The 27,220-nt window shown below is 44.2% G+C and overlaps 1 protein-coding gene across 3 annotated transcripts; it reads left to right on the top strand.

Annotated features, from left to right (window-relative positions):
- The first annotated feature begins 948 nt into the window (after positions 1 to 948).
- Positions 949 to 27,220, top strand: map7d2b (MAP7 domain containing 2b). Of its 3 annotated transcripts, none has more exons than XM_084049310.1 (13): positions 949 to 1,278; positions 7,627 to 7,722; positions 11,234 to 11,323; positions 12,719 to 12,837; positions 14,609 to 14,682; positions 16,292 to 16,500; positions 18,059 to 18,200; positions 18,707 to 18,887; positions 19,449 to 19,553; positions 21,647 to 21,710; positions 23,572 to 23,719; positions 24,580 to 24,854; positions 25,464 to 27,220. In XM_084049310.1, the coding sequence occupies exons 1-12, from the start codon at positions 999 to 1,001 to the stop codon at positions 24,848 to 24,850; spliced, it is 1,779 nt and encodes a 592-aa protein (XP_083905436.1). In that variant the 5' UTR covers positions 949 to 998; the 3' UTR covers positions 24,851 to 24,854; positions 25,464 to 27,220. The 3 variants fall into 3 exon arrangements, with proteins under 3 accessions (XP_083905436.1, XP_083905437.1, XP_083905438.1); XM_084049311.1 differs by having other exon boundaries at positions 12,743 to 12,837; XM_084049312.1 differs by lacking the exon at positions 7,627 to 7,722.

Consider the following 27,220-nt stretch of genomic DNA (forward strand, 5'->3'; position numbering starts at 1 on the left):
ACAGTTTTGGACATAGGAGGTTTCCACCCGACAGAGACGCTATTTATAATTTATAATAGGGGACACAACAGACACAAAGGACATTATAAATGCCTGGTCAGTGTGCCTGCCTCTAAGGGACAGGAAGGGGTTAACGCCATCATCACAGGAATACTGTTACAGAGAGGAGACAGGAGACAGGGACAGAACAGATGACAGAACAGAGGGGGGGGGGGGGGAGTAGAAAGAGGGGGCAGGAGACAGACGGGAAGAGAAAATGGCATTCGAGATGAAATCCAATGAAACCCAGTATCGATGCCCCAGTCAGTAGACCAACCCACACAGCAAGGATGACGTGTGTGTGTGTGTGTGTGTGTGTGTGTGTGTGTGTGTGTGTGTGTGTGTGTGTGTGTGTGTGTGTGTGTGTGTGTGTGTGTGTGTGTGTGTGTGTGTGTGTGTGTGTGTGTGTGTGTGTGTGTGCGTGCGTGCGCGTGTGTGAGAGAGAGAGAGAGAGAGAGAGAGAGAGAGGTAGATCATACATGAATGTGAGGCTGGTGTCATCAACAGAGGGGGGATGGGGGTGGGGTGCGGGGGAGGCGGGGGGTTACATGTGTGCACCCCCCCACCTTTCCACCCGGTCTGGCTGAGTGCCATTTGAAATAGACTCAGTCATCATCAGAGACGGAGAGAGAGAGAGAGAGAGAGAGAGAGAGAGAGAGAGGGAGAGGCAGGGAGGGAGATAGACAGTGGGTGGGGTGAACAATTGAGAGGTAGAAGAGAGCGAGCGAGAAAGAGAGAGACAGCGAATCAGTGCTATCTAGAGGGAGTGGCAGAGAGAGAGAGAGAGAGAGCAGAACCCCTTGTTTTATTTATCATTGAACGAGAGACAGCAGCGGAGCTCCGGTTAAGCGAAGGAGAGATATACTCGGCAGCCAGGGGAGTGGAGGCACAGAGAGAAAGAAAGGGCAAGGACGAGGGAGAGAGAGAGAGAGGGCGAGGCAGTGCTGCGGTAGGTAACCATGCTGCAGCAGCCGTCGCCAGGCACGTCACCGGGCGCACGTCGCCGTAGCGACGGCTCGGTGAGAGAGTGTCTCTTCTTCCCTGTCCTTGAACGCAACGAGCAGGAGAGACTGGAGGCCATGGTGCGCCGGAGGACAGGGGGAGCGGAGAACAGGCGCACGGGAGGAGGAGGAGGAGGAGCAGGAGGAGCAGGGGGAGCGGCAGGGGGGGAGCACCAGGACCTCCTGGAGAACAGGCCCAAGCGCTGGACGTGGGGAGGACCCCCCGACGGAATGGAGGGTGAGTACCGTACGCTACGCCGGCGGAGGCGGATTCTTTCTTGGGCATGTTTGGGTGTTGATGATGGCGATCTGACATGATGGTGAATACGCACACACTTGATGTGTGTGTGTGTGTGTGTGTGTGTGTGTGTGTGTGTGTGTGTGTGTGTGTGTGTGTGTGTGTGTGTGTGTGTGTGTGTGTGTGTGTGTGTGTGTGTGTGCGTTGGGGGTTAAAATTTTCAGGTCAGGTGGGGGTTGTTGATCACAGGGATTGGAGGCGAGGGAGAGAGCAGAGGACAGGGAATTGAAGTGTGTGTGGGCGGATGCTAATGGGTACTAGCCTAGACACTAGACAGCCATATTGGTGGAGGTTGTAGATTGGGTATGGAGGGTGTATTGGGCAGCTAGGAGGGCAGCTGGGGTGGATACAGAGGTGATCTGAAGATGATCTGTTTTGGGGAGTGTGTGTGTGTGTGTGTGTGTGTGTGTGTGTGTGTGTGTGTGTGTGTGTGTGTGTGTGTGTGTGTGTGTGTGTGTGTGTGTGTGTGTGTGTGTGTGTGTGTGCGTGCGTGTGCGTGTACTTGTGATCTGGTTAAGAAGGAAGGGTCAAGAAGGGGTATCTAGGGGTCGTTGTTTGGGGGCAGGGGTGAAAGGGTCGGGGGCAAGACGTGCCTGAAACAATTCAATCACAGAAGATTGAGAGGGTTGTACATACATTATTTTGATTGTATTGTTCCACTTTTGCTTTGGCAATGTAAACGTAAGTTTTCTCATGCCAATAAAGCGCTTTGAATTGAATTGAATTGAATTGGGAGAGAGGGAGAGAGGGGAGAGGAAATGCGAAGTGAGGCAAAGCGAGGAGAGGAGAGGAGAGGAGAGGAGAGGAGAGGAGAGGAGAGGAGAGGTTGACATCGGAGGAAGAAGGGTGTGGAGGCTGCAATGCGGGGGGGTGACTGGTGTTTTTATCTTGAAACCCCAACAGACTGGGAGAGGCTGTGTGCTTGATTATATATAAATATAATATAAAATGTGTGTGTGTATGTTTATGTGTGTGTATCGTCATGTTTACAGCACTTATTTCCTGCCTCTCTAATATACAATGTGACAATGCTACTAGCTACAATGGCACTTACCGCCATACTGTGTCATGTCATTTGGTCCTGGTTAGACACTAGAGAGACTAGAATTAGATGCTATACACTGCGTGAGAGTTATAATGTATGTCACGTACAGTATATGTCAGTAGGATTATGACACATGATGTTGAAGACAGCGGTGTTAGCAAACAGCGTAGCTAGCTCATTGACGTGCCACAGGTGCGTGCATGTGTTTGTGTACTGTCTTCTCTGGAGGAGGTTGGGGCCGAGGTGATTTGTGCGTGTGTTTGTGTGTGTGTGTGTGTGTGTGTGCACGTGTGCGTACATGTGCACTTGTGAGCGGATGCACGCGTGTTGTTTATTTCAGAGTCAGACGGGCGCCTTGGGAGTGTTTCCCTTTGGAGCGTGACATAAATAAAGTGTTAACCTTGAAACCAACAGAGGCCTTGCATGTGGGGATATTTACTGCGTAGACACCCACTGGCATTGTGTTTTTCATTTACTATCCATCTATAGCTCTGTCTCTGTATCTGTCTCTCTCTCGGTCTCTCTCTTTCCTCTCATCTCATTCAATTCAAATATGGTTTATTGGCATGATTAGTATTCTTATATTGCCAAAGCATTAATGACATACAGTATGATACAAAATAAATAAATGATAATAATAATAATAATCATATTAATCATAATAATATACATTCAGAACAAATAATACAAACAAGACAAGGAAAAACATAAATACAATTACATTAATATAGCTGCAAGCAGCGATAATACGGGGCCAGGAGAGAGAAAGAGAAATGATAATTCCTTTAACAGGTCAGTTCATGAAAGTCCTTGCGGTCTTATTTCCAATGAGGGCCTGTGAGCAATTAGGGGTTGAGAGTCTTGCTTGTGTCGATGACAAATTTCATCGACACATTTGCTGACCTGGCCTGGAATCGTACCTGGGGCAACCAGAGCCTCTGGCTCCCTAACCACTCAGCTATGGCCGAGAGAGAGAGAGAGAGAGAGAGAGAGAGAGAGAGAGAGAGAGAGAGAGAGAGAGAGAGAGAGAGAGAGAGAGAGAGAGAGAGAGAGAGAGAGAGAGAGAGAGAGAGAGAGATGGAAACGGAATAGATTGAAGAGACAGAGAGAGAGACATGGAAACGGAATAGATTGAAGAGAAAGACATGGAAACGGAATAGATTGAAGAGAGAGAGAGAGAGCCATGGAAACGGAATAGATTGAGTCATGTTTTTTGCAATTCAACTTAAATGAGTGTGCATCAAGTGAGGCTTGAACCAGCAACCTTGCGGTCGTGAGGCACTCTTAGGTAGCTGCAACACTACCTATAGTGCTATAGCTTTGACCAGGCTGATGTTGTCTGTTGAGGATGACAAACGCTTGCCTTCTGTCATGACCCAAGCCCCTGTTTCACTAACACTAAGATCACTCGTTCACAAACCATTTACCAATGAAGAAATTGTACATCTCCTCAGAAGCAAAACTAGTGAAAGTAGCCGATCTACAAGCTCACAAACCATTAAAAGTTGTCAGATTGTACATCGGCTATTTTCACAATGAAGTATGTTATACATTGAAAAAACATACTCTCATTGCTATCTGAAAAGTTGTGAGATTGTAGATCAGCTGTACGTAAAAAACACTCAATTAAGTATTTCATGTTATCTTTAACAATTGCAGATGTATTCATTGATAGTCATGTTGTGTGAAATGCAACTTAGATGAAGTCTGCACCAAGTGTGGCTTGAACTGGTGACCTTCAGGTTGTGGGGCACACATTTAAGCGAGAAGCCACCAACAGACAAGAACCTGTGAAAGGAGATCACACAGATGATACAGTTTCACGCAAATAGCTGAAAAATCCTGGTTTTAAGTGTTTTTCAAACTGCTCAAGATTGCGGACAATCTAAGGGCGGTGCTTACTGGTCAACGTGATAGATGTGTTCCTCATTAGTCAAGGCACATGTGTAAGCAGGTCTAATGGCTGTCGGCCAAACGAGGCATGACTTTTGCCTGTTTAAAGTTTGCATTTTCAAAAAATTGCTATAGCGCCCCCGTTTGACCAATTGGAGTAAGATTGGTTTCAGTGATATTTGGAATGGCCCTTTACATTTCTGCAAAGTTTCAAAGAATGGTAAGTCTGCATGTATGTGTTAGGGGCAGATGAATAATTGTCATAAAACTGCAATATTCATTGGCTCATTAAAGCTTCATTTTTTCACTTATGGAAAATATTTTGCAAACATTTTTTGGCATAGGTCCAAAGTTCATGTGTAAAAAGTTTCGTGCAGATTACTCAAAAATCCCAGGAGGAGATAGGTTTTAACTGTTTTTCATATAATTCAAAATGGTGGGAGATCTAAAGGTCAGAGGTCAAAAGTCAGAGTGTGAAAGTTGTTCAGCATGAGGAGACGCATGTGTGCATCGAAGTTTCATGGCTGTAGGTGAAACAGGGCATGAGTTGTACCTGTTCAAAGTTGGCATTTTTCAATTGAGTGCTATAGCGCCACCTTTTGACGAAAGATTGTGAGAATTATTTCTTGATCGTTTTTCATGACCATCTATCATATGGCCGAGTTTCATAAAAAGCGACTGCACGGTTCAGCCAGAACTGCCAAAAGTGGCAGAAGAAGAAACGGAATAATCAGAATAACAATACGGGTCCATGCTGGAAGCCTGGCCCCGTAAAAAAGCTGCACTATGTAACTTTCCTCTTCTACCCTGGATTTGAACCTGGTTTCCTGGGCAAGTGTTGACATTTTTACCATTCAGCTAATAGAGCCGGCCTGCTTGCTCAGGGGATAAATTGAATCTTGACCATCAGGTTAAGATTTGTGTCAGATCCAATGTCTAGGTGAGACACGACCCTTGACACGATCTAAATGTCTCAATAGAAGAGCAGGGAGACAAAATACAACAACCCCAATTGTATAAGTTATATTGTATTATTACACGGCTTGGTTGAATGCTTGATTCTGATTGGTCAATCGCTGAATTCAGCTGTGTATTATTTCTGAATAATGACCGATGAGTTCTATAACAGATCGCTGTCTAATCAAAGACTCAGAGCACCTGCTGCGCTTTTTGAATTTTATGCTGTATCCAACATGACAGCCATGTAAACAAACACACCATGTCATTTACAACTAAACATTGCTCTCAAGAATGTTTTGGAAAACATTGGAAGCGAGAAATACACAATGCAGTAGCTGAAAATGTATTCTATTTGATCAACACTTCCTTGTTTTCCGAGGCGACCGTGTCCGCCCAGCGCAACACTTGCCGCAAGCAAGGAAATACTTTGTTTTGTTGTTACTTTTGGATAAATCTATTAGTTCATTTAATAAGTAACCGTGTAATAAGCGGGAAAATTGACGGGTCGCCAGTCATTATTGAGAAATAAATCCCTTCAGGGTGATTAGGCACCTCCGCTACGCGTCGGTTCCCTAATCACCCTGTCAAGATTTATGACCGGCGACCCGTCAATTATCCCTTGCTTAACATACTCTACCATAAAGATTGGACAAAATTACATGTTATAGCCAACATTTGGCTTCCTCACCTAGTAAGTAGGGGATTAGTTTTTGTTATTTTTGTGAATTTGGGGTAGTATTCCTCCGAAGTATGTTGAAAATTGAGGCTGTATAGGAAGTGACAGTTCATATGAATGGCCTGTAGTCTCGCTGTTTCACCGCTGCTGGTGTCAGAAGCAAATAGGCTCCATTCAAGCGGATGGGTTTTTGCCGAACTTTACACTCGATTTTATTAACTCCTGCAATGCGACACGTTGTGAGCTTGTAGATCATCTATTTCCACTTTTTTTTTTTAAATTTTTAGGAAGGAAATATTACATTTTGTGTATTTTGGCCATAATACATTATTTATTTTGATCATTGGTGTCGGTCATTGTCATTTATTTGCGTATTTCAGTCTTTTTCTTGCCCCCTGTGCAACCTTTGTTTACAAAGACCTAAAAGCCACACAATTAAATTGTTTAATCGCGATTATTTGTATGACAGCTAATCGTCAAATAAAATCGTGACAGCCTCTTATTGTTACGTCACCCACACAACAAAGTCTGCAACCTCTTGCCCATGTTGCACATGCACATCTCCACGTAGGTCATCCTCATCCCAGGCCAGCAGTGATGCATGGGCCTGCCCTGGAACATGGCTGAACGCTAGCTGTATAGCTCTGTGGTGCATTCATAATGCCATCAATTATTCACAGCGGCACACACACACACACACACACACACACATCGAAGCAAGTCGGGGGCCCGTCCGTCACCTACTGCTGCCCGAGGATCGGTGCCCACACCTCGGGTACTGTAGCTGTTGCGTGTCCTGGCTACCAGGCCGGGGGGTGGAGGTGGAGAAGAGCTGGTCTGAGATCAGCTCTCGGGGGCCGTATCAGAGATAATGCCCACTGCAGCAGAAACACAGCAGAGCAGAAGCTCAACTTACATTGTTGTTGCATTGGAGGGGACAGTGTTGCATTAAACTAAAGGACAGGGGCTGTGTGTGCGTCCTTGTGTGTGTGTGTGTGTGTGTGTGTGTGTGTGTGTGTGTGTGTGTGTGTGTGTGTGTGTGTGTGTGTGTGTGTGCGTGCGTGTGCGTGTGTGTGTGTTTGTGTATCAGTGGAAGGTTTGCGTGTATGTGAGAAAGTGGCTGTGACTGTCAGGGCATTAATGTCTTTCTGTGTGTGAGTGTGTGTGTGTGTGTGTGTGCGTGTGCGTGTGCGTGTGCGTGTGCGTGTGCGTGTGCGTGTGCGTGCGCGTGTGTTTGAGAGAAAGAGACATTTTTGTATTTGAAAGGCACATTTTTGTGAGGTATACAAATGACAGAATATTGGACTATGAACTCTCTCTTAACTGTTTATTGAGACACAAAAAGACACCATTTTGATTCAACAGCGTCTTTGCCATCTTCACTAGTTTCAGTTCGGAAGTTGTTGTCCTCGTTTCAAAGCTGTTCATCATTACCAGTTTGTACTGTATGACGCCGGCTGTGTGCTAGCAACGCAGACGTGTTGTCTGGGTGTGTGTGTGTGTGTGTGTGTGTGTGTGTGTGTGTGTGTGTGTGTGTGTGTGTGTGTGTGTGTGTGTGTGTGTGTGTGTGTGTGTGTGTGTGTGTGTGTGTGTGTGTGTGTGTGTGTGTGTGTGTGTGTGTGTGTGTGTGAGTGAGTGAGTGAGTCTGTACATGTGCGCATGCGCGTGAGTGTAATGCTTTGCTTTTTCCCACTCTGCTACACCTGCTTCCCAGGTAACCCTAAGAAACCGCCTTGCCATGCCATTGGCTCAGCTCAGGCGGCCAATGAGCTTCCCGCCGCTTCAAGTCCCAGCAGCAAATCCCGGAACGGTACAGAAAGACCATGTGACTCTCTGTGTGCCACGCCCATAAGACCCATAAGGCTGTCGTTCTGCCTTTGTCTGCATGATGTGTGTGAACATCTGTGAACATCTGTGTGCTTTCACAGTGCTTGTTAAATCCAGTGTTGCCAAGTCTGCTTATTATAAGCTTTCTTACTTACTTACTTCGGCTTGTTTTTCTGTTAAGTCGCTTGTAAATATTGGTAGTTGCGGGTTGTGTTTTTTTGGGGCTTGTTTTTAAAGTGTAGTTGCTTATTTGGGCTTGCTTCCATTTTTTTTAATTATTGTTTTAAACCAGTGGTTCACAAACCCCCAAATTAATATGTATTCGTCCACGGACCCCCATCTGAAATTATTTTGTGCCAGGGGGACCCCCGTACCAGATTTGTGTTGTTAAAATGTTTCAAAAATATTCCACATTTTGCACTTTTTTCAATATTTCTTTGAAAATAGCAGATCAACAAGCTCACAGAGCTTGTAGATCAGCTATTTTCAAATAGGCAATGTATATAGGTTCAAAGTGCTCCTGTGGCCTATAGTCACTAGTTTTCATAGACCTGGTTGCTCATTTCTCTCGCAAAAATCTGGCAACACTGGTTAAATCACAGTCCATAAGTGTGTGTGTGTGTGTGTGTGTGTGTGTGTGTGTGTGTGTGTGTGTGTGTGTGTGTGTGTGTGTGTGTGTGTGTGTGTGTGTGTGTGTGTGTGTGTGTGTGTGTGTGTGTGTGTGTGTTAATTGTGCCGCACAATCCTGCTGAAGTCCAGCCTGCATTATCAAGCTCCTCTATTTGTATACATATGCGTTTTTTGTTTGTGCGAGTGTGGTGTGTTTGTGAGAATTTGTGTGTGACAGTGAGTGAGACAGAGCAATGCCAAAGAGATGGGAGTGAGACAGGTGTATAATACATCGTCTGTTTTGAGTAGTTCACCCAAAAAATTACTTATTTTCTATCAATTGCACACCCCATGAAGCCTTCTATTCATGGAGATTTTTTTTTTGTTGCATTCCCTAAGTCACTAATTCGATGGTCGGGGTGGCTGGTCAGTAGGATCCTCCGCTGGGTCATCAAATTATTGGCTTAGGAATGTGGCAAAAACAAACAAATCTCCATGAATTCAAGGCTTCATGGGGTGTGTAATTGACAGAAAATAAGTTATTTTTTGGGTGAACTTCTCCTTTAAGCACACTTACTTATGGTTTTGATCATCCACGCATCCATGTGTGTTTTCTCTTCTTTGGAACAAAAGCGTTCATTAATTCATGTCAGGGTTTGGATTGGACACATGTTCAGTCATGTCGTGGTTTCATGGTTCTCATTAGAAAGACGATACAGGACCAGGGCTCTGCATCGATGCTCTGCTTCCAACGACCTCATCGCTCAAGTCCTTTTCCTCTCCGACCCCCCCCCCCCCCCGCCCGCCCCCCCACCCTATCACAACAAAGGGCTGATGCACTTCCTGTCATCCTGCGCCCATGGCAGTGTTTAGCGATGCATGCACAGCTCTCACCAGGGAGCCAGTCCTTCCCCCAGCACACTGACACACACACACACACACACACACACACACACACACACACACACACACACACACACACACACACACACACACACACACACACACACACACACACACACACACACACACACACACACACACACACACACACACACACACACATACACAGTATTTATTGTATTACTACACTTGTGAGGACATCAACATTTTTTTAAGAAATGTAGCCATTTTTAACCGTAAGCTTAATGCCGAAAAATAGCAGATCTACAAGCTTGTAGGTCAGCACGACACTGGCACGCAACTAAGTATAAATCATGTTTAACTCTAATTCCAACCCCTAAACCTAACCTCTACATTTCTAATCCTAGCCCTAACCCCAACTTGAATCTTTTTCTAATTGTAAACGTTTCTCAAAAAAACATTTTTCAACCTTAAAACCATTTTTCTTGTGAGGTCCAGGAAAATGGTCTATTTCTCATTTTCTACCATACATTTGGTCCTCACAAGTATAGTAATACAAACACACACACACACACACACACACACACACACACACACACACACACACACACACACACACACACACACACACACACACACACACACACACACACACACACACCATACATCATAGCAGACATATCCCCTGCAGCTTCCAGGGATACTTACTGTAATATACCCCATCTACACTCATGCATTGCACGCACGCACGCACGCACGCACGCACGCACGCACGCACGGGCACACACGGACACACAGACATGCACATAGACACACATACACCACAGGCCATTTCCTTCTCTCTCTCTACCCTACAATATCAGACCCGAGTTATTGAATCTCCTCCTAGATTGATCACAACCAGTAGACACGCCTAGCCTCTCCTCACTCACGCACACACACACACACACACACACACACACACACGCACACGCACACACGCGCACACACACACACACACACACACACACACACACACACACACACACACACACACACACACACACACACACACACACACACACACACACACACACACACACACACACACACACACACACAATGCTGAATCTCAGTTTGGATTAGGGATAGGACGATGTGAAAATGACATGTCACGTGTATTGTGGCAAAAATAATTGTGCTATTTTTGGCTAATCGATTTGAGTAGAGTGAAATAAGAGCGTACCAAATGCGTTCTTTTACAGGTCCGTTTTATCAAGTATAGAGGGTTTAAGTGGTCCTGAATTTGCAGCTCAACAAAAGCTTCATCCTAGTGTATGACGAAGGACAATTTCACAATAAATTAAAATCTCTACGATTTTTTTTGTGCCATCCCTAGTTTGGACGCATTGTGTTGCAGCCGCATCAACGTTCTGCAGCTTTCATATATGTGTGTGTGTGTGTGTGTGTGTGTGTGTGTGTGTGTGTGTGTGTGTGTGTGTGTGTGTGTGTGTGCGCGTGTGCGTGTGCGTGCTCTTACATCACCAAGGTTAATGAATTCTCCACCTGCCTGCATGACTGTGTGTCCATTGATCTGTGGGGTTATTTTCTGTGTGAAGTGGCAGTTTTTTTCTTCGTCATGTCACGTGGCAAAAGCTTTTGTTTTCAAATGAATGTGGAAAGTGCGTCTTTGAACCTCAGCGGTCAATACAGAAGCAGCTTGTTGCATTGTTCCTCTGTCACAAAGGTTGAAATGAAACACAAACATATGGGCATCTGTGTACAGTGTTCAGCATTGTGTGTGGCTGTGCATCTGTGTTTATGTGTGCATCCGTTTGTGTCTGGCTGTGTGTGTCTGTCTGGCAGTGTGTGTGTGTGTGTGTGTGTGTGTGTGTGTGTGTGTGTGTGTGTGTGTGTGTGTGTGTGTGTGTGTGTGTGTGTGTGTGTGTGTGTGTGTGTGTGTGTGTGTGTGTGTGTGTGTGTGTGTGTGAGCGCGTGCTGTACATCACTGACTTGTTACTTATGTGGTTTTCTTCGGTCAGTCAATGACTTCCTGACTCCTCCCAGCTCGGATCAACCAGTCAACAAACGTCTTTCTAACTCCTCAGCCACTCTCCACTCACCAGAGAGAGGTGAGGACTGCTGTCATTCAGATATGATTCTGTCACACACGCTGTCTGAATATGGTCGATGGCTTGCATCTATTTTACTTAACCCCCTGTGTTCACATCTCAAAAAGTCCCAATTGTCTTCCATGTAGCCATAAAATGTTGCACTTAACGTTCTAACTACTCATCGGCTGACCCCATTAACCATGCCCCTTCACTCCCAAGCATGGCCTTCTGAATTGACTTTAAAGGGCAGTTAAAATGGTCTCATTGAATTTAATTACTTTAGTAATGCTGTGAACATTCTTCATAGCATGTTAAAAGTGGAGACCAAATCAAGGGATTCTATGTTGCATGAAAATGTGAAGAGGCTTTCATGTTATGTCCCATATTATGTCCCAACAATGGGACTGTGAGATTCTACGTATGAAGACTTCCTTTTCTAAATGTTGTATACCCACTTTGGGGAAAACAAAACAAACTCAATACCTTACATTGCTTTGTTATTACTGATAGAGGATCCAATCTGTGTTGTGAAATACTTTCCTGTACAAAAGTACCACAATCTGTTCCAATATTGTATTATGGATACATTTCTTTGATTTATCTCATTATGGAGTGAGACTCTTGATGAATACAGTAGCCATAATAGAGTACCGAAGTCCTGACGTCACTCCCACTACCCTTGGGTCACTGAAGTATTTTTCCTATTGAAAACACCATTGGGAAATCAGATTGCGTGTTCCAAAAATAAACAAATCAGCCCTGCGGTTCTGTATGTGACTCTGTGTGGTTTATGATATTGAGTTACATTTGATAACTTCATGTATTTAATAATAACTAAATGTATTTATTTTCTTACTCTTTGGATAAATTAGTACTTTTTCACCGTCAGTTGATTATTCATTCATATCCATATCAGTGAAATTGCCGGGCTGATTTGTTTATTTTGTAATGCAGTGCTTATATATATGACATGACAATGATCTAAGATCTCCCTATGTGGATTTTCAATAGAGAAAATAACTCCATGATCCAGGGCGATAGTGGCCTCTAGTGGCAGTGATGTCAGACTTCGGTGCTCTATATCCTCTTATACTTTTAAGGGGGAAGGACTTTTGTAAATTGCGAATGTGTTCTATTGACTTACTGTCTGGATGTGTGTTTGTATTTGTGTTTTTCTGTGTGTGTGTGTGTGTGTGTGTGTGTGTGTGTGTGTGTGTGTGTGTGTGTGTGTGTGTGTGTGTGTGTGTGTGTGTGTGTGTGTGTGTGTGTGTGTGTGTGTGTGTGTGTGTGTGTGTGTGTGTTTTTCTGTGTGTGTGCGTGTGTGTGCGCGCGCGCGCGCGCGCGCGTGTGTGTGTGTGTGTGTATGTATGTGGGTGGCGGTTCTTCTGTCTGTGTCTGTCTGTGACCTGTCAGTCTCTGGTGTGTCCCACCGTTTAGCGGCCCCCAGTGCGCCGAAGCCGCACAGAAGTTCCTCCAACAGAAGGAGTGTCGCTGGGTACCCTGAGGAGAACGCGGGAGCCAAGACTCCCACAGTCAGTACTCTCTCTCTCACACACACACATGCACACACACGCACACACTCACACACACTATTATAATTAATGTTGTTAAAGCAGTGGTTCTCAAACGTTTTCAGGTCAAGGACCCCCAAATTGATATGTATTTCTGATCTTGTCCATCCTCGTCACGTCCTCCTGTCTTTTCATCAGTGCCACCGTTGCAAAGCCGTACAGTATGGCTGGTCTCATTACTATCTTATACACCTTCCCTTTCGCTCTTGCTGGTACCCTTCTGTGACAAATCTGTGACAAATCACTCCTGACATTCTTCTCCATCCGTTCCACCCTGCCTGCACTCTCTTTTCCACCTCCCCGTTACTTTGGACAGTTGACCCCAGTTTGACAGTTACTTTGACACCTTCACCTTCACCTTTCACCTTTCATTTCACAGAAATATACATGAATAGATCCCATCCATTTGTGAACTGTTTGTGTGCTTTGAGAGACCTATAAGCTTTTATTCATCAGAAGTATAACTAAGTACTCACAGCACAAAGCTGAGGCAGAAGTTCGCTATCAATGTTCCACCCCTCCACACACCAGGTGTGTGTGCTATTTTCCCCAAATAGCGTTCCCTGGCTCACCTTAGCAATTTGTCCCGGTAAATTCTCAAATCTCTCTCTCCCTTGGGGAGGCTCCTCTGTCCTCGGAATGTCATCGACATACCCATGAACTCAATGCACCGGGTCCATTCATACATTAAGCTGTTTGGGCTGAATCGGACATTACAGTGACTTAACCCAAAGGAGTTGTCAAGTCTGTGGATTGTCAAGTCTGTTGCATGTCAGGTCTACTGAGTTTGACATTTGCGTTCACACATACAGCCCCACCACCGGTTCATGTCTAAATTCAAGGAGCATGTGAGAATGAGGTTACAGAATGCCAGGGGCAGGGAGAGTAGCTAGCAAAGACCCCCCCCCTACATGACAGAGCAGTAACAATGACACTGATGAAAGCAGACATAAAAGGAGGAGCTGGGGTGGAGGTGGGATTAGTGGAAGCTTGTGGGTGGGTATGCGTACGCTGTAGCATGAGTAAGCAAGATGAAGCTTGGAACACCTTGGCAAGAATCAGGGCGGGGCATGGTTTGTTCAGTTAGCCTGAACTCACACTACGCTCCATTTATTTCGGTAAAGCTTTAATGCAGGGGTCTTCAACAGGGGGTCCGGGACCCCTAGGGGGTCCTCAGAGTTACAACAGGGGGGTCGCCAAATATTTGAGTGATAGGATATTTTTTTTACAATAACCACTTGAACCCTAGCATCCCTATTCTGAGGAGAATTATTTTGCCAAATATAGCAGATCTACAAGCTCACAACGCCTCGTGCTGCGACTCCTTGCGAGGCGTTGTGAGCTTGTAGGTCGGCTATTTTCGGCAAAGAGGTTTGGTGTAGAGGGGAAAAAAGAGCAGTTTACTGAGTATTGATGACGGTTTAAATGGTTAAATGTCTGAAAATAGCTATGTATGAAATCTACGAAAACGTTTAATCTGCAACACAATTTTCTGGGCCAAGGGGTCCTTGGCCTGAAAAACGTTAAAGACCCCTGATGTAATGACTATGGAGAAAATGTAAACAAATGCACAATCTAAAAATGAAGCCATTAACGGGAAAGTGATGAATGATGTATAGCCAACACTGTGAATATAGGCAATGACATGTACAGTATGGACGGTGGTACAGTATGGTCCTTGAATGTACTGAAATATAAACATTAATGTTCTATTATATTTTGTGATTTCCAGACAGAATCTCCGACCACACCTGTCCGCAGTGCTTCATTCAGGTCCCAGAGCAAAGGCCCTGGCACACCTAAACGGTACCACACCCACACACACACACACACACACACACACACACACACACACACACTCACACACACACACACACACACACACACACACACACACACACACACACACACACACACACACACACACACACACACACACACACACACACACACACACTTTATATTTTAGTAACATTTAGGGTTATGACTTTGTAGTTGCATTTCTATAACATTGAAGTAACAACAAAGCAAGAAGCTCCTTGAATGCAGCAAACAGAGTTCCATCAGCACTATAGGAGTTCATAGCACTGTTTAAGTGCTGTTTGAACTCTTGTTACGATGCAATGCTGGGCATTAATGTCATTATCTTATCAATCAGCCGCGGGTGGCAAGCATCCGGTTCTGGATATGAAGACAATAAAAAGGAAGTCATTAAAACGCTGATTTTACATTCCATTAGAGTCAATGGTGATTTGACGCGACTTTGTCATTGTCATAAATACTTAATGCTTCCAGTTGCTAGTTTAAAGTCTTCTTTCAATTATCAAAATGCGTTTTTGGAAATGATGGTCCTATTCATTTTAAAATTGACGATAAAGTAGGGTATGCCTCTAGGGCTTCTAGCTTCTACTGGTTCTACTGAGCGCAGCCATGATGGTGGATTTCAATTTGGTGAAGTCGTAGCTTCAAAACGAGTCGAAACCAATGGATGACATCACGGCTCCCCTTGTCCATATTTCCTTACAGTCTATGATCAGCACTTGTTGTCTAGGCTCCCAGAACAGTTTAATTGGCTGTGCATATTCAACAACACGTGGTTCTGAGAGCTTAGTTTCTTTGTAACTCTCTAATGGCACTTTTCGACAACAAAAGGGTTAACTTAACTTTTTTTTGTTTGTTTACATTTCCATTATAACCAGAAAGGGGAGGTACTTACCACCAAGCCATAGCATACGGAAACAAATCCAGAACCCGTGAAATGTGTTTCACGGCACAGCACGATTTGCTTACCTCTTGTAGTCGGTCCCTGGTGTTCTGGCGTGCTCTGCTGCATGCTCCTCTTCTGGGCAGCTGTCAACCCTTTCCAATCAGTGGCTCCACTTCCCTGTGGTTGGGCCCACATTACCTGTAGTCAGGACAGCTCTATGCAACAGCCAATAGGTTAATAATGGGATCAAGTCATGGCATAATTCATATTAGCCAATAGGGACGTTGGATCTGACGGTAACACTCTGCAGTATTTTAATAGCGCTAATTCGAGGAGCTTCCAACTTAATTATTTCTCTTTGTTTTGGGTCAGTTTGGAAGCCCACCCATCAGGCTGCGTTCACACTGGCAGCAACAAAGATACAGTCTATTCATTTTCAATGGAAGCCAACCAACATGAAGACACAAAGATACATCCGACATTTGTAGCTGCTACAACATTTACAACAGCTACAAAGCTACACATAAGTTGAGCAGGCTTCATCTTCAGAGACAAAGCTTCAAAGCGACAGATATGCTTTGTATCATTTGTATATGCCAGTGCGATCGCAGCATCACCGTTTCTTCGTGGTTACGTTACATAAACTCTAGTCTTGACATGTACAGTAGCGTCTGGAGCATTTTTCTATCTTGATGTTGTGGTTTTAAGGGTGAGGTCGGCCAAGAACCGGCCACAGTCTCCGTGCTCCCCGGGACAGTACCCTCCGTCCCCTCTCCGACAGCGGCCCTCCACCCCCGGCAGCGATGACAGGGGCCACGTCGAGGGCAAAGGTCACGGGAGCCTGGAGAGGAAGATCTCCAAGTCCGAAACGTCAGAGAAGAAGATCCCCAAGTCCACCAGCAGAGAACTGGCTGCAGGTGAGGCAGCAACCTGTGAATGCTTGCGTGTGTGTGTCTATGTGTGTGTTTAAGTCCGAGCCCACCTTTTTCAATGTCCACCTCAGCTAATTTGAAGGAGCACTTAACGGAGCACTGGCATCATGGAGCCACTGTTTCATCTCAGAGTGTCCAATGAGCTGAATTATGATGATGTTTTCAGAGCCCGCTGCCTCAGAATGATGTTCTGTCCTTGAATAGAGAGAGAACGAGAGACAGAGAGAGAGAGAGAGAGAGAGAGAGAGAGAGAGAGAGAGAGAGAGTGAAAGAGAGTGTAATTTGAACTACCCTGTGGGATAGAACATCCCCTATTTGGCTGCAGTCTCTATCTCTATTTCTCTCTCTCTCTCCCTCCTCTCTTTCCGGTCTGCATTAAATCTATATGTACAGTATGTGTTGGTATATATCTATGTATCAACTTTGATAGACTGTGCTATACAGTATGTCTCTCGATGCCGGCCTCTAGGTCTGCCTGTCTGATGGCCTTCCTGTCCAAGTGTCTATTAAACAGAAAATGTGTCTGTCTGCCTGTCTGTCAGCCTGTCTGTCAGCCTTCTGATGACTCTATCTACAGTATATCTCTGTCTATATGTTTACATCTATCAGTCCGGCTGCTGGATTCTCTGTCTATATGACAGAGATGTCATATAGGCATTTCTATCCCTCAGTCTACCGCTATGGTTCTCAACCTTTTCAGACCGTGACCCCCCAAAAATAATCATATTTGAACTGGGGACCCCCCACTCTGACAAGCACTTGGAATTGTAGGAGTTGAGGCTCGGTTCCACAGATAAATGTTGTGAAAATAGCCGATCTACAAGCTCACAATGCCTCGCAACGTTGTATATCGGCTATTTATTTATTTTATTGCCTCTTTCTTATATTATTTGACAATTTGGCCAATGTTTGACCAGTATAGTGTGTTGATTACTTTTGATGCAGCAATTGTTTTCTTTTTTCTTTTCTTTTCTTTTCTTTCTTTTTTAAATCTTTTATTACATTGTCACTTCACTGTCATCTGGGGATCCTGCCCCCCCCTCCCCGCCCCAAATCATGTGGGGGGTCCCAGCCCACAGGTTGAGAACCACTGGTTTACCGATCGGTTTGTCTGTTGTTGACCTCTGTCTGGATTTCTCGAAGTCCGCTCACATCGGAATCAGAATCAGCTTTATGATTTGTCACATCACATGGTTACAGGTTACAGCAGGCTCTCAGTGTTTGCAGTTACAAGGAAGAGCTAGAATAGAGAAGAAAGGAACAAAGAACAGGTCGGCACAGGGCGGAACGCTCTGTGCCTTCCGGAAGGCACAGAGCCAAATCAAATATACAATGTCAAATAGGTGTATGATTTAAAATAGAAATGGTCCTGGATAATTAGCAATACAGAAGAATTTACTATCTACTGGAACAAACCGAGCAATATAAAAGCAGAAACATTTCTGTTTGTCTACCAGTTCGCTTGTCCTGTCATCAATTCAATTCAATGCCCCACTCTTGACTCTTGACTTCCTTGTGACCCCCCCCCCCCCCCCCCCCACAGAGTCTCCAGGCACACCTACAGGAGGCAGGAGTTTCGGCGGAACAACGGACGCAGAGGAGGCGTCCAGACTGCTGACCGAAAGACGCCGTCTGGCCAGAGTACAGAAGGAGCAGGAGGAGAGACAAAGGCAGGAGGAAGAGAGGTATGTGTGTGGGGAGTTTTGTGCATTTTGTACATTTTGATCATCATAGTGCTATTTGTTGTTGTCTTGCATAATGCGTTCTTGTTTTTATGTTAATTTTGTGTGGGGTTGGCACTCAAGCATGTTGATAGTGCTTTGAATGCAACTTGAAAAGCAAACTAAACTAATCCTGATTATGCACTAGTGCTATTTTCAATTTGTAAGGAGCTGCAATTTGGTAATTAGAGCTACTTGTTCATTACAGGAAAACTATTTTGAAACTTATTGATCAAGGATTAGGATTACATTCTCCATTTAACTCCCTATTTTTGGTGCTGAAAAAACATATTGATTAGCAATTGATTAGCAACAAGTATTGTGATTCATATCACAATCGCAATATTCTGCATAAGATTTTGACAATATGACATTTAGCCAATACCTTTCCTGTAGTGTCTCTATGTGTCATGTATCTCTTAATGCATTTGTGTGTTTCATTCTTTGTTTCTCTCTGCCTCCTCCGTAAGGCTGAGGGCCGAGGAGGAGCAGAGGAGACAGGAAGAGGAGCGCGTGCGCCAAGAGAGAGCTGCACTACAAGCAGAAGAGGATAAAGTGAGGCGTGAGGAGGAAAGGAGGACCAGGGAGGAGGAAGAGCGAAGACAGAAGGAGCAACGATGGAAGGACATGCAGGACCAGCTGGACAGAGAGGTCAGAGTAACGATGGTGATCAAGAGTAGAAATGAATTTAATTCATATTGTTGCTGTCGGGCAGAAACCTCTTATCTAGCATAACTTTTTGTGTTTTTTCGTAAATTAATGCCCCACTTGATCATAGCCTACCACAGCGTCACGCAAATGTATCTAAAGTAGCACAAGATCAGAAATGTATTTTGTTTTGGCCCTAAAACATTCAAAGCTTTATAGTCCAACAGTAGTATTTTGAAATAAATTATTTGACACACAGGGAGCCTGTGTACTACTATTACTACTGTGATGTTTATATATTACCCTTACAAATCTATCTGTTACTATCTGTCCGGTAATTTCTCTCACTTGACAGAAACGGTATTGGGTTTATCCGAGTATAGCTTAGCTTATGTTTGTGCTAATGTTGGCTTATCTTCAATTAACATTTAATCAGGCTGTTGCCCTCACTTAGGGGGCTCCGGCGAATGAACCAGCAGCCTACTGTAGAAACAAACCAATGAAAAGAGTCATCAGTAATTCATAACTCTCTCATAACAATTGAATCGACTATACTGCTTTCAGAGAGAGGAGGCTTTCCTGCGCGCTCAGCGGGAGGCAGAGAGGAAGATGCAGGAACGAGAGCTACTGCACATCCAGGAGGAACAGGAGAGACTAGTGAGGAAGAAGGTATACACACATAGTATGCACTCATCGATTGTTAACGTTCCCCTCGCATTGGATTTCAGTACATTTACACTCACTGAAGAACAAAAAAGATTTAGATAAAAAATGTACAGCGCTATCTATCTATCTATCTATCTATCTATCTATCTATCTATCTATCTATCTATCTATCTATCTATCTATCTATCTATCTATCTATCTATCTATCTATCTATCTATCTATCTATCTAACTATCTATCTATCTATCTATCTATCTATCTATCTATCTATCTATCTAGGTACTGTATATCTATCTATGTCTACAGTACTATACAGCAGGGTTCTTCAATATTTTTCAGGCCAAGGAGTCTAGTTGAGAGAGACGAAGAAAGTCCATGCAACGTGATCAATGTCTGTTAACAGTTGAGAGATTTAAGACTAGCGTGGAAATATTCCACAGGTTTTTATTTTAAGTGATGCTGCAGCTTTGGTGATTTGACAGCACTGTCATCGGTGCTGTGTAAATAAAATGTTTTTTGTTTGTCTATTTACACATTGTATTTGCTATAATATGTTGAATTCATTATTAATGTGTAAAAACATGTTCCTTTCTCCTGGAGTAACACTGGCTGCGGTTACATGGACAGTTGTATTCGGAATGAATACACTTCTATTCGGAATGAATGAATGGATGAATTCATTCCGAATAGATTTGCTCATGTAAACACCCCAATTGGAATAGAATATTCCATTCCAGTCTGACCCGAATGCATTTTCATTCGGAATAGGAGGGGTGGTATAGACCGTTTGAATCGGGTTAAATCAATCGGAATTGACCATGTAAACACTTTATTCCAAACGCTCCTGTCTGTTTGGAATACATGCATTCCTTTGCGCATGTCCGTGCTTAGTAGGGCTGTCAGAATTGTCCAAAAATGACCTATCAAATCTCTAATTCGGCCACGGTTGGTGCTGAGAAGCGCTCGCTCCTGCGGGATAAAATGAATGATTCTAATAGCGTCATTTAATAAGCCTGTAATGGTTAAGCCCAGACTTGTCCAGGAGAACGGACGCTCCGAGGATTGCTGGCCTAGGCTACACTTATATGGATCTTTTTCTAAACAGGTATTTTAGTCCTCAGTTTTTAAAAAGAATCCCTGGCCACATGACAAAGATTTTTTTTTTAAATCCCTATCCACACGTTAACGCAGAAACGCATTGATCATAGACTGTAGTGTTGCGCGCGCGCGCTCTCTCTCTCTCTCTCTCTCTCTCTCTCTCTTTCTCTTTCTCTCTCTCTCTCCATTTATTATTATAATGACCATGTGCGAATGCGCGATGACATCATCGTACGGTACCTACATGAGAAATGTGACAAATACTATAGGCTAGCCTACGTTTTACCGTGTCTGGTACCAATACAAAAAAAGAAACTGGTCTGAACTTGTAGATCTGCTACTTTTGCATTAAAACGGCGATGACAAAGGAACACAGGCTTGCACCGCATACAACGCTGCCTGGCCAGGAGTCGGTGCGTTGCTTACCGGCCTGCCTACGACCGATAGACCTCCGCCGGGGAGGCACAAGGGGGCTATTGCCTCCTCCCATGCCCACCAGGGGAAGCTCTGCTCCGGGTAGTGGCCCCTGGTCCATGCCCGGGCGTAGGCGGGAACCACTTTGCGCATGTCAAAAGTTATATTCTGAATGAATGCTTTGGTCATATAAACGAGGAATACTTTTATTCAGGTCCCATGTAAACAGGTGAGTGGATCAGATTCCTCTATTCAGAATGAGTTCATTCGGAATGAATTCATTCTGAATGAATACATGAGTGTCCATGTAACTGTGGCCACTGAGGACTGCTTTTACACAAATACATTCTAATAGATTCTTTATCAATTAGTCTGATTATGAAGGTCACCGAACTCCGGCATATAATAGTAATTTTCAATGGTGATTGCGAGCGCTACAGCCTGTGATAAAAAGCAACATGTCCATCTGTACCGAATGATGATACATTTCTGTTGATACCTTATAGTCTTCACATCTACCTCAAATAGTAAAAATGTGTTTGTTTTGTTTGCCTTCTTTTCCCGTGTCTCATCCAACCCTGCAGAGAATTGAGGAGATTATGAAGAGGACACGGAAGAGTGAAGTAGACATGCCTTCTCCTGCTCCAGGTACCGTGATGCGTACATACAACTGTATACCATCTCTAACTTATGTACACACACACACACACACACACACACACACACACACACACACACACACACACACACACACACACACACACACACACACACACACACACACACACACATTTGAAATATTTATTTATGTCCACATAATAAGAAGTACAGGATGTACAAAGGACATAAACACTGCCAGTGCAGTCACATCTGTAGCCTAGCTGAGAGATGGTCTGCTCTAGCTGTTGATATTTTAGCACTTTGGTTAGGAAGGCTTCCTCTAAGCTGTAATCAAAAGTACAGCCGACCTCGAGAATGAACACCTCCCTATGGTTCTCATTAACAACAATGACATCAGGGGTGTTAGCTGAAATGTTAGAGAACACAGAATCATCGTTACACAGGTTAAACATGCTCGGCTTCACAGTACACACACACACACACACACACACACACACACACACACACACACACACACACACACACACACACACACACACACACACACACACACACACACACACACACACACACACACACACACACACACACACACACACACACACACACACACATTTTAATCATGTATTTATGTCCACATAAGAAACACAATACAAGGACACAGATATTTAAAAGATGCTGTAAAAAAGTGCAGTCAGCAAATCATGGACAACTACCCAAACACCCCTCAGGGGTACAAATAACAGCATCTTTGCCAGGTTTGGCGGCTATTGATAAAATAGAGTGCCCTGAATTTTGCAAGCCGTTTAGCTGCTTTTTTTGGCATCCCAGGTTGTTTGAAGCCTCTTACAACCAACCTATGAACCATGTCCTACTAGCCTGCCAAACACAAGTAGAATTGCACCTATAACCTAGCTCTGTGATGGTATGGAGGAGTGGCTAGCATTTAATGACTTCAAGAATCAAAACTGATTTGGAGACTTTGTTGACAACAAAAACAACATCTGGTGTATTGGCAGAAAGATGTGCAAAGATTTCAGGATTAACAATAATAGTTGAAACATGTAATGTTTGACACAGGAATGTTTGTACATTCTCACTGACGGTGGAAAATGATTGGATATGTCCTTTTTACTTGAGCTAAAGGAATTTTGTTTCAATGCATACACACAAACACATTTAATTGCTTTTGGTGAAATTGTATGTTTGTGTTAAAACAAAATAATTATATTGCCAATTTCAAATATACAAAGACATCATAAACAATAAACAGCACACATAATAAAGAAAGCACAAAAAGACACAAACAGTAAAGTGTGTGTTTGTGCGTGCGTGCGTGCATGCGTGTGTGTGTGCAGTGTGTGGTGTGATGTGATGTGAGTCAGCTGCAGTGTGACTCAGCAGTGTCCTGTAGAGCTGGACTGCAGCTCCCTCCCATGGTCAGAAAGAGCATGACGTTTTACCAAAGGTCTACAGCAGTGGTTCTCAAACTTCTTCATGTCAAGGACCCCCAAAATGATATGTATTTGGCTGCGGACCCACATCTGAAAAATACCTTGTGCCAGGGACGCCCAGAAGACAAGATTTATGTTAAAGAAATTACGAAGATTTTCAAAAATAGCAGATGTACAAGCTTGTAGATCTGCTATTTTTAGCGGTGCCAGCCGCTCTACAGGTGTGAACAGATTGTGGTTGGGGTGGTGAATGTCCTTGATGATACGGTGAGCGGACTATTAGTATGCACCGCTTCTCATACAGTTCCTGGAAGGAAGGGAAGCTCACCTCCCATTATGCACTCAGCCGTCCTCACCACCCGCTGTAGGTTTTTAGCCGATCTACGCTGTGACCTTGTAGATTTACTTTATTACAACCATGTGTGTTCCTCCAGTGCCTGAGGTAAGGAGTGAAGCTGACGGGGCTTTAGAGGAGGAGGCCCTGATTCCAGGGCCCGAGGCCCCCATCATCTCACTGGGACCCCTGGAGACTAAGAGCTGTGTGGACGAACTCTCTGACGGAGTACAGTCCATGGATGTCAGGTAGGATATCTGTACTACTACCACTACTTATACTGAGGCGAGAAAGAGAGTGTCCGTGTGTGTATGTGTGCGTGTGCTCATGCATGTGTGCGTGGGCAAGAGAGAGAGTGAGAGAGGGAGATTTGTGACCAGAGATCAGTTAGGTCAAACTCATGAATGGTTAAATATTTGTATTGAATATAAAGTGAGCAATATATTTATTTTGGTTTGGTGATGAATTTGATCTGCTTTGAGGTACTCAGAGAAAGCACTTCACATCTCCCTACCAATAGGGAATCCCCATAGTACATAAAAGTAGATCCAAAACGACAGATGGTAGCTGGGGTGGTGGAGGGTGAGCAGCAAGTTTTAAAACAGAAGCAGCAAGCAGCAGCACAGACAGCAGTAGGCAGCAACAAACAGCAAGCAAGGAATGAGCAATGAAACCCATTTAAATAGTGTGCTCTATTATGAAGGCAGTATGTCATTGGTTGAGAATAGAAGCATGTAGCTGAGACTTACCAATCGTCGGCCAGTTCCCATGCAGAACTTGCTCTGCGCATTAGAGGAAATTCAACGGTCTTCCAGTCTGCAGATGCATATTTATTGTTTATCTTCATCCCAATTACATATCATATTTTATCATCCCCAAATGCCTAGTCTCGAATGCTTATAGACACCTCTTGCGAGAGAATGAAGTACTGTACCGGAAACATTCATCTCTAGTGAGAACAGTCACATGGCGGTAAGGAGCACAATGTGTGAACGAGTCGCCCCCCCCCCCCCCCCCCCTCCTTGCCTATGCCGGCAATTTATATGAATGTTTTAGCTGGCAATACTGGTATTGTAGTGTAAACACAGGTCTTTGTGTCTCCATGCAGCCCGGTGTCCAGGGACGAGCAAGCCAGCGCTCAGGACTTCTCACCGGTCATTGAGGGAATAGAGGGCGACATGAGCAACGCCCGCACCCTGGAGCACCTGTTGGACCTCGCTGCCCAGGGGCGGGGCCCAGGGCAGGGTGAGGAAATGCCTTCGTACCCCAAGCTGGGGGACCTCAACAAGAACCTGCTGATACAGGCCTGCAATGCCGCCGCCTCCGAATCCTCTCAGCTCATCCACAGCATCAGTCCTGGCAAACTGGACGTCCAGTAGCCAGGTAGAGGAACACACTCACATAGACAGAGTACCTCTACTCCCAGTACCAATATCATGGTATAGCACAACCGTGAGTGTATTATTGTGATTATACCACAGTTTAATTATCAATATTTATTAAAATGATAATAAAAAATAAAATACAGCTGGCGGCGGCCGTTGCTAGGTACAGGTAAGGTAACAAGGTGGCGTTCGGAGTGCTTGTTGTCGAGATATTGGCACTAATTGCAATGCCTCTCAGCCAATCACAATGAGAGTTTGAAACAAACTGTGATATAATACCAAACGCTAGAAAAAGGAAATTTGTTAAAGAACCCGACGAGTGGCTTATAAACAAAGTCTCGACTCAAAACAAGTCAGGATGATGTCGATGTTTGCACAGATCGTCTCTGTCGGGGTGGAAAGCTCTTATGTCCAAAACAGCTTCCAGATCTGCTACTTTTGATGCTTTTGTGTGACGTTAATTTACGAAAAAAAAAGAAATAAAAAAAAACATTTTACATTGTACAACATGGAGATGAGAGGTTTCTGCCCGACAGCAACGATATCAATAAGCTATTATTCTTGTGCTGCATTTCTTTATCTCATCTGTCATCTCCTCTTCCTCCAGGATCACAGCGTTGCTGAGACTTTTAGGTTGAGTGCAGGGAAATAGAGGGTGAGAGACCATCGCCCTACTGTCTCTACCCCTCCAAGCAATTGCAAGAAGGACAGAACTGCTGCTGAACGTCCGGTTCTTCATCTATATTACTCACACTTTTGCGCAATACCCTGGAGAGACAGACACACACACACACACACACACAAACACACACACACAGACACACACACACACGCAAACATTTCGTAGTGATACTCTCTTAAGTGTAAAGCTTTCACTCTCGTCTCTGCCTATGTAACACTCTGTATATAGATCTGTCTCAATGTGTTGGAACCTGATGATAATGAACACAGTGTCTCTGGGTGGGTTTAGGGTGTGTGACTGTAGCATTTTGTCCAGTGGCAAATGGTGGGAGACTTATTCTGTGATTCTTGTGTAGCATCTTTAGTTGGAGACTAGATACATTTCCTGTTTATACCATTATACATACACTGAAATGGGGGGGGGGGGGGTCTGTTTTAGGCTGTAGTTGTGGCTGTGTAGCTAAACTATGTCTGGGAATTTCTCTCTGACTTGTCTTTGTCAGTGTTTCTGGTGGTTGTTGTGTGGTCATGCCACCACAGACCTGCTGTTCCATTGACACTAAGGTCTACTGGACCACTTTATCATGACCACCTATATTCAAATCCAGCTAATCGGTTGTACTAATGTAGATATGCTATCATCCTGAAGACTGGAGAAAACCTATTGACCACTGATGTTATAATCCTGCTGTTAATCCTTAAAACGTAGCCTATAGCTTTGGGTTTCTCTGCTGCTCATCCCTTGATCTATTGGAACCGAAGCAAGGGTAGAGGAGAGGAATAACATTCCATTGTCAGAATACAAAACAATTATCAATCAGGGGCTGGAGGGGGGAGGGGGCAACGACTAGGTAGCGGGTTTTAATTGTCCTGTATCTTTATGTGCAGGGTGGAAGATACTGACACTGTGCATTCTGTTTGTTTATTTAATGCCCGATTTATACTAGATTGCGTGTCAGTGTCGTGCAGAGAAAACACACCGTCACGCAACTTGAGTATGAACCTCTTAAGACTCACTGCAACTGTGCTACTGTACATGTAGCTTAGCTCGCACTTTGATGTGTGTCACTGCTCTGAAGCTACGTATACCTCTGCTCCACACATGGTCCGGATTTCTCATTCTGTAACTCAAACAATTAGTATTAAAATATGCTGTACCTCACCTATAAAAAAAAAACAGACTGCAACGTTTATCAATAGCCATCACCACATGCATACTGTAATGTCATTACCATGAGGCCTTAAACCTCTCAAAGATCTCACTTGGCGGGACTTCGCTCTCTGCTGTGACTATCAGACGAGTCACTCCTTTGCTTTCTGTTGCTGCACACATGTTTGCGTAACACCTGTTTGACTTTGCTTTGCTCTCAGGGTCTGCGTCGCACAGCATGGGTGCTCGCTATTTTAGTACTGCTGTAAGGTGTCACGTCAAGGGACGGTCATTATTGGAGAAGAATTAAGTGTTTATCACACTAATCCTAAATCTATTGTTTTTTTTGTTACCATGTGTGTGTCAGTAATCCTTCCATATTCGATCGTTATTTTCCAGATTCTATTGATGTTCATGGTATAAAGGTTTCCTGGGTAATTTTGGTTGTAAGGGTTCCCTTGTATACAGATTAAAAATAAGGAACAGAATGTTTAACAAACAATATTACATAATTCTATGTCACTGCAGCTTGG

The sequence above is a fragment of the Gymnoscopelus microlampas genome (genome assembly GCF_963454915.1).
Source record: "Gymnoscopelus microlampas genome assembly, chromosome: 22".
In the NCBI taxonomy this organism is placed as follows: Eukaryota; Metazoa; Chordata; class Actinopteri; order Myctophiformes; family Myctophidae; genus Gymnoscopelus; species Gymnoscopelus microlampas.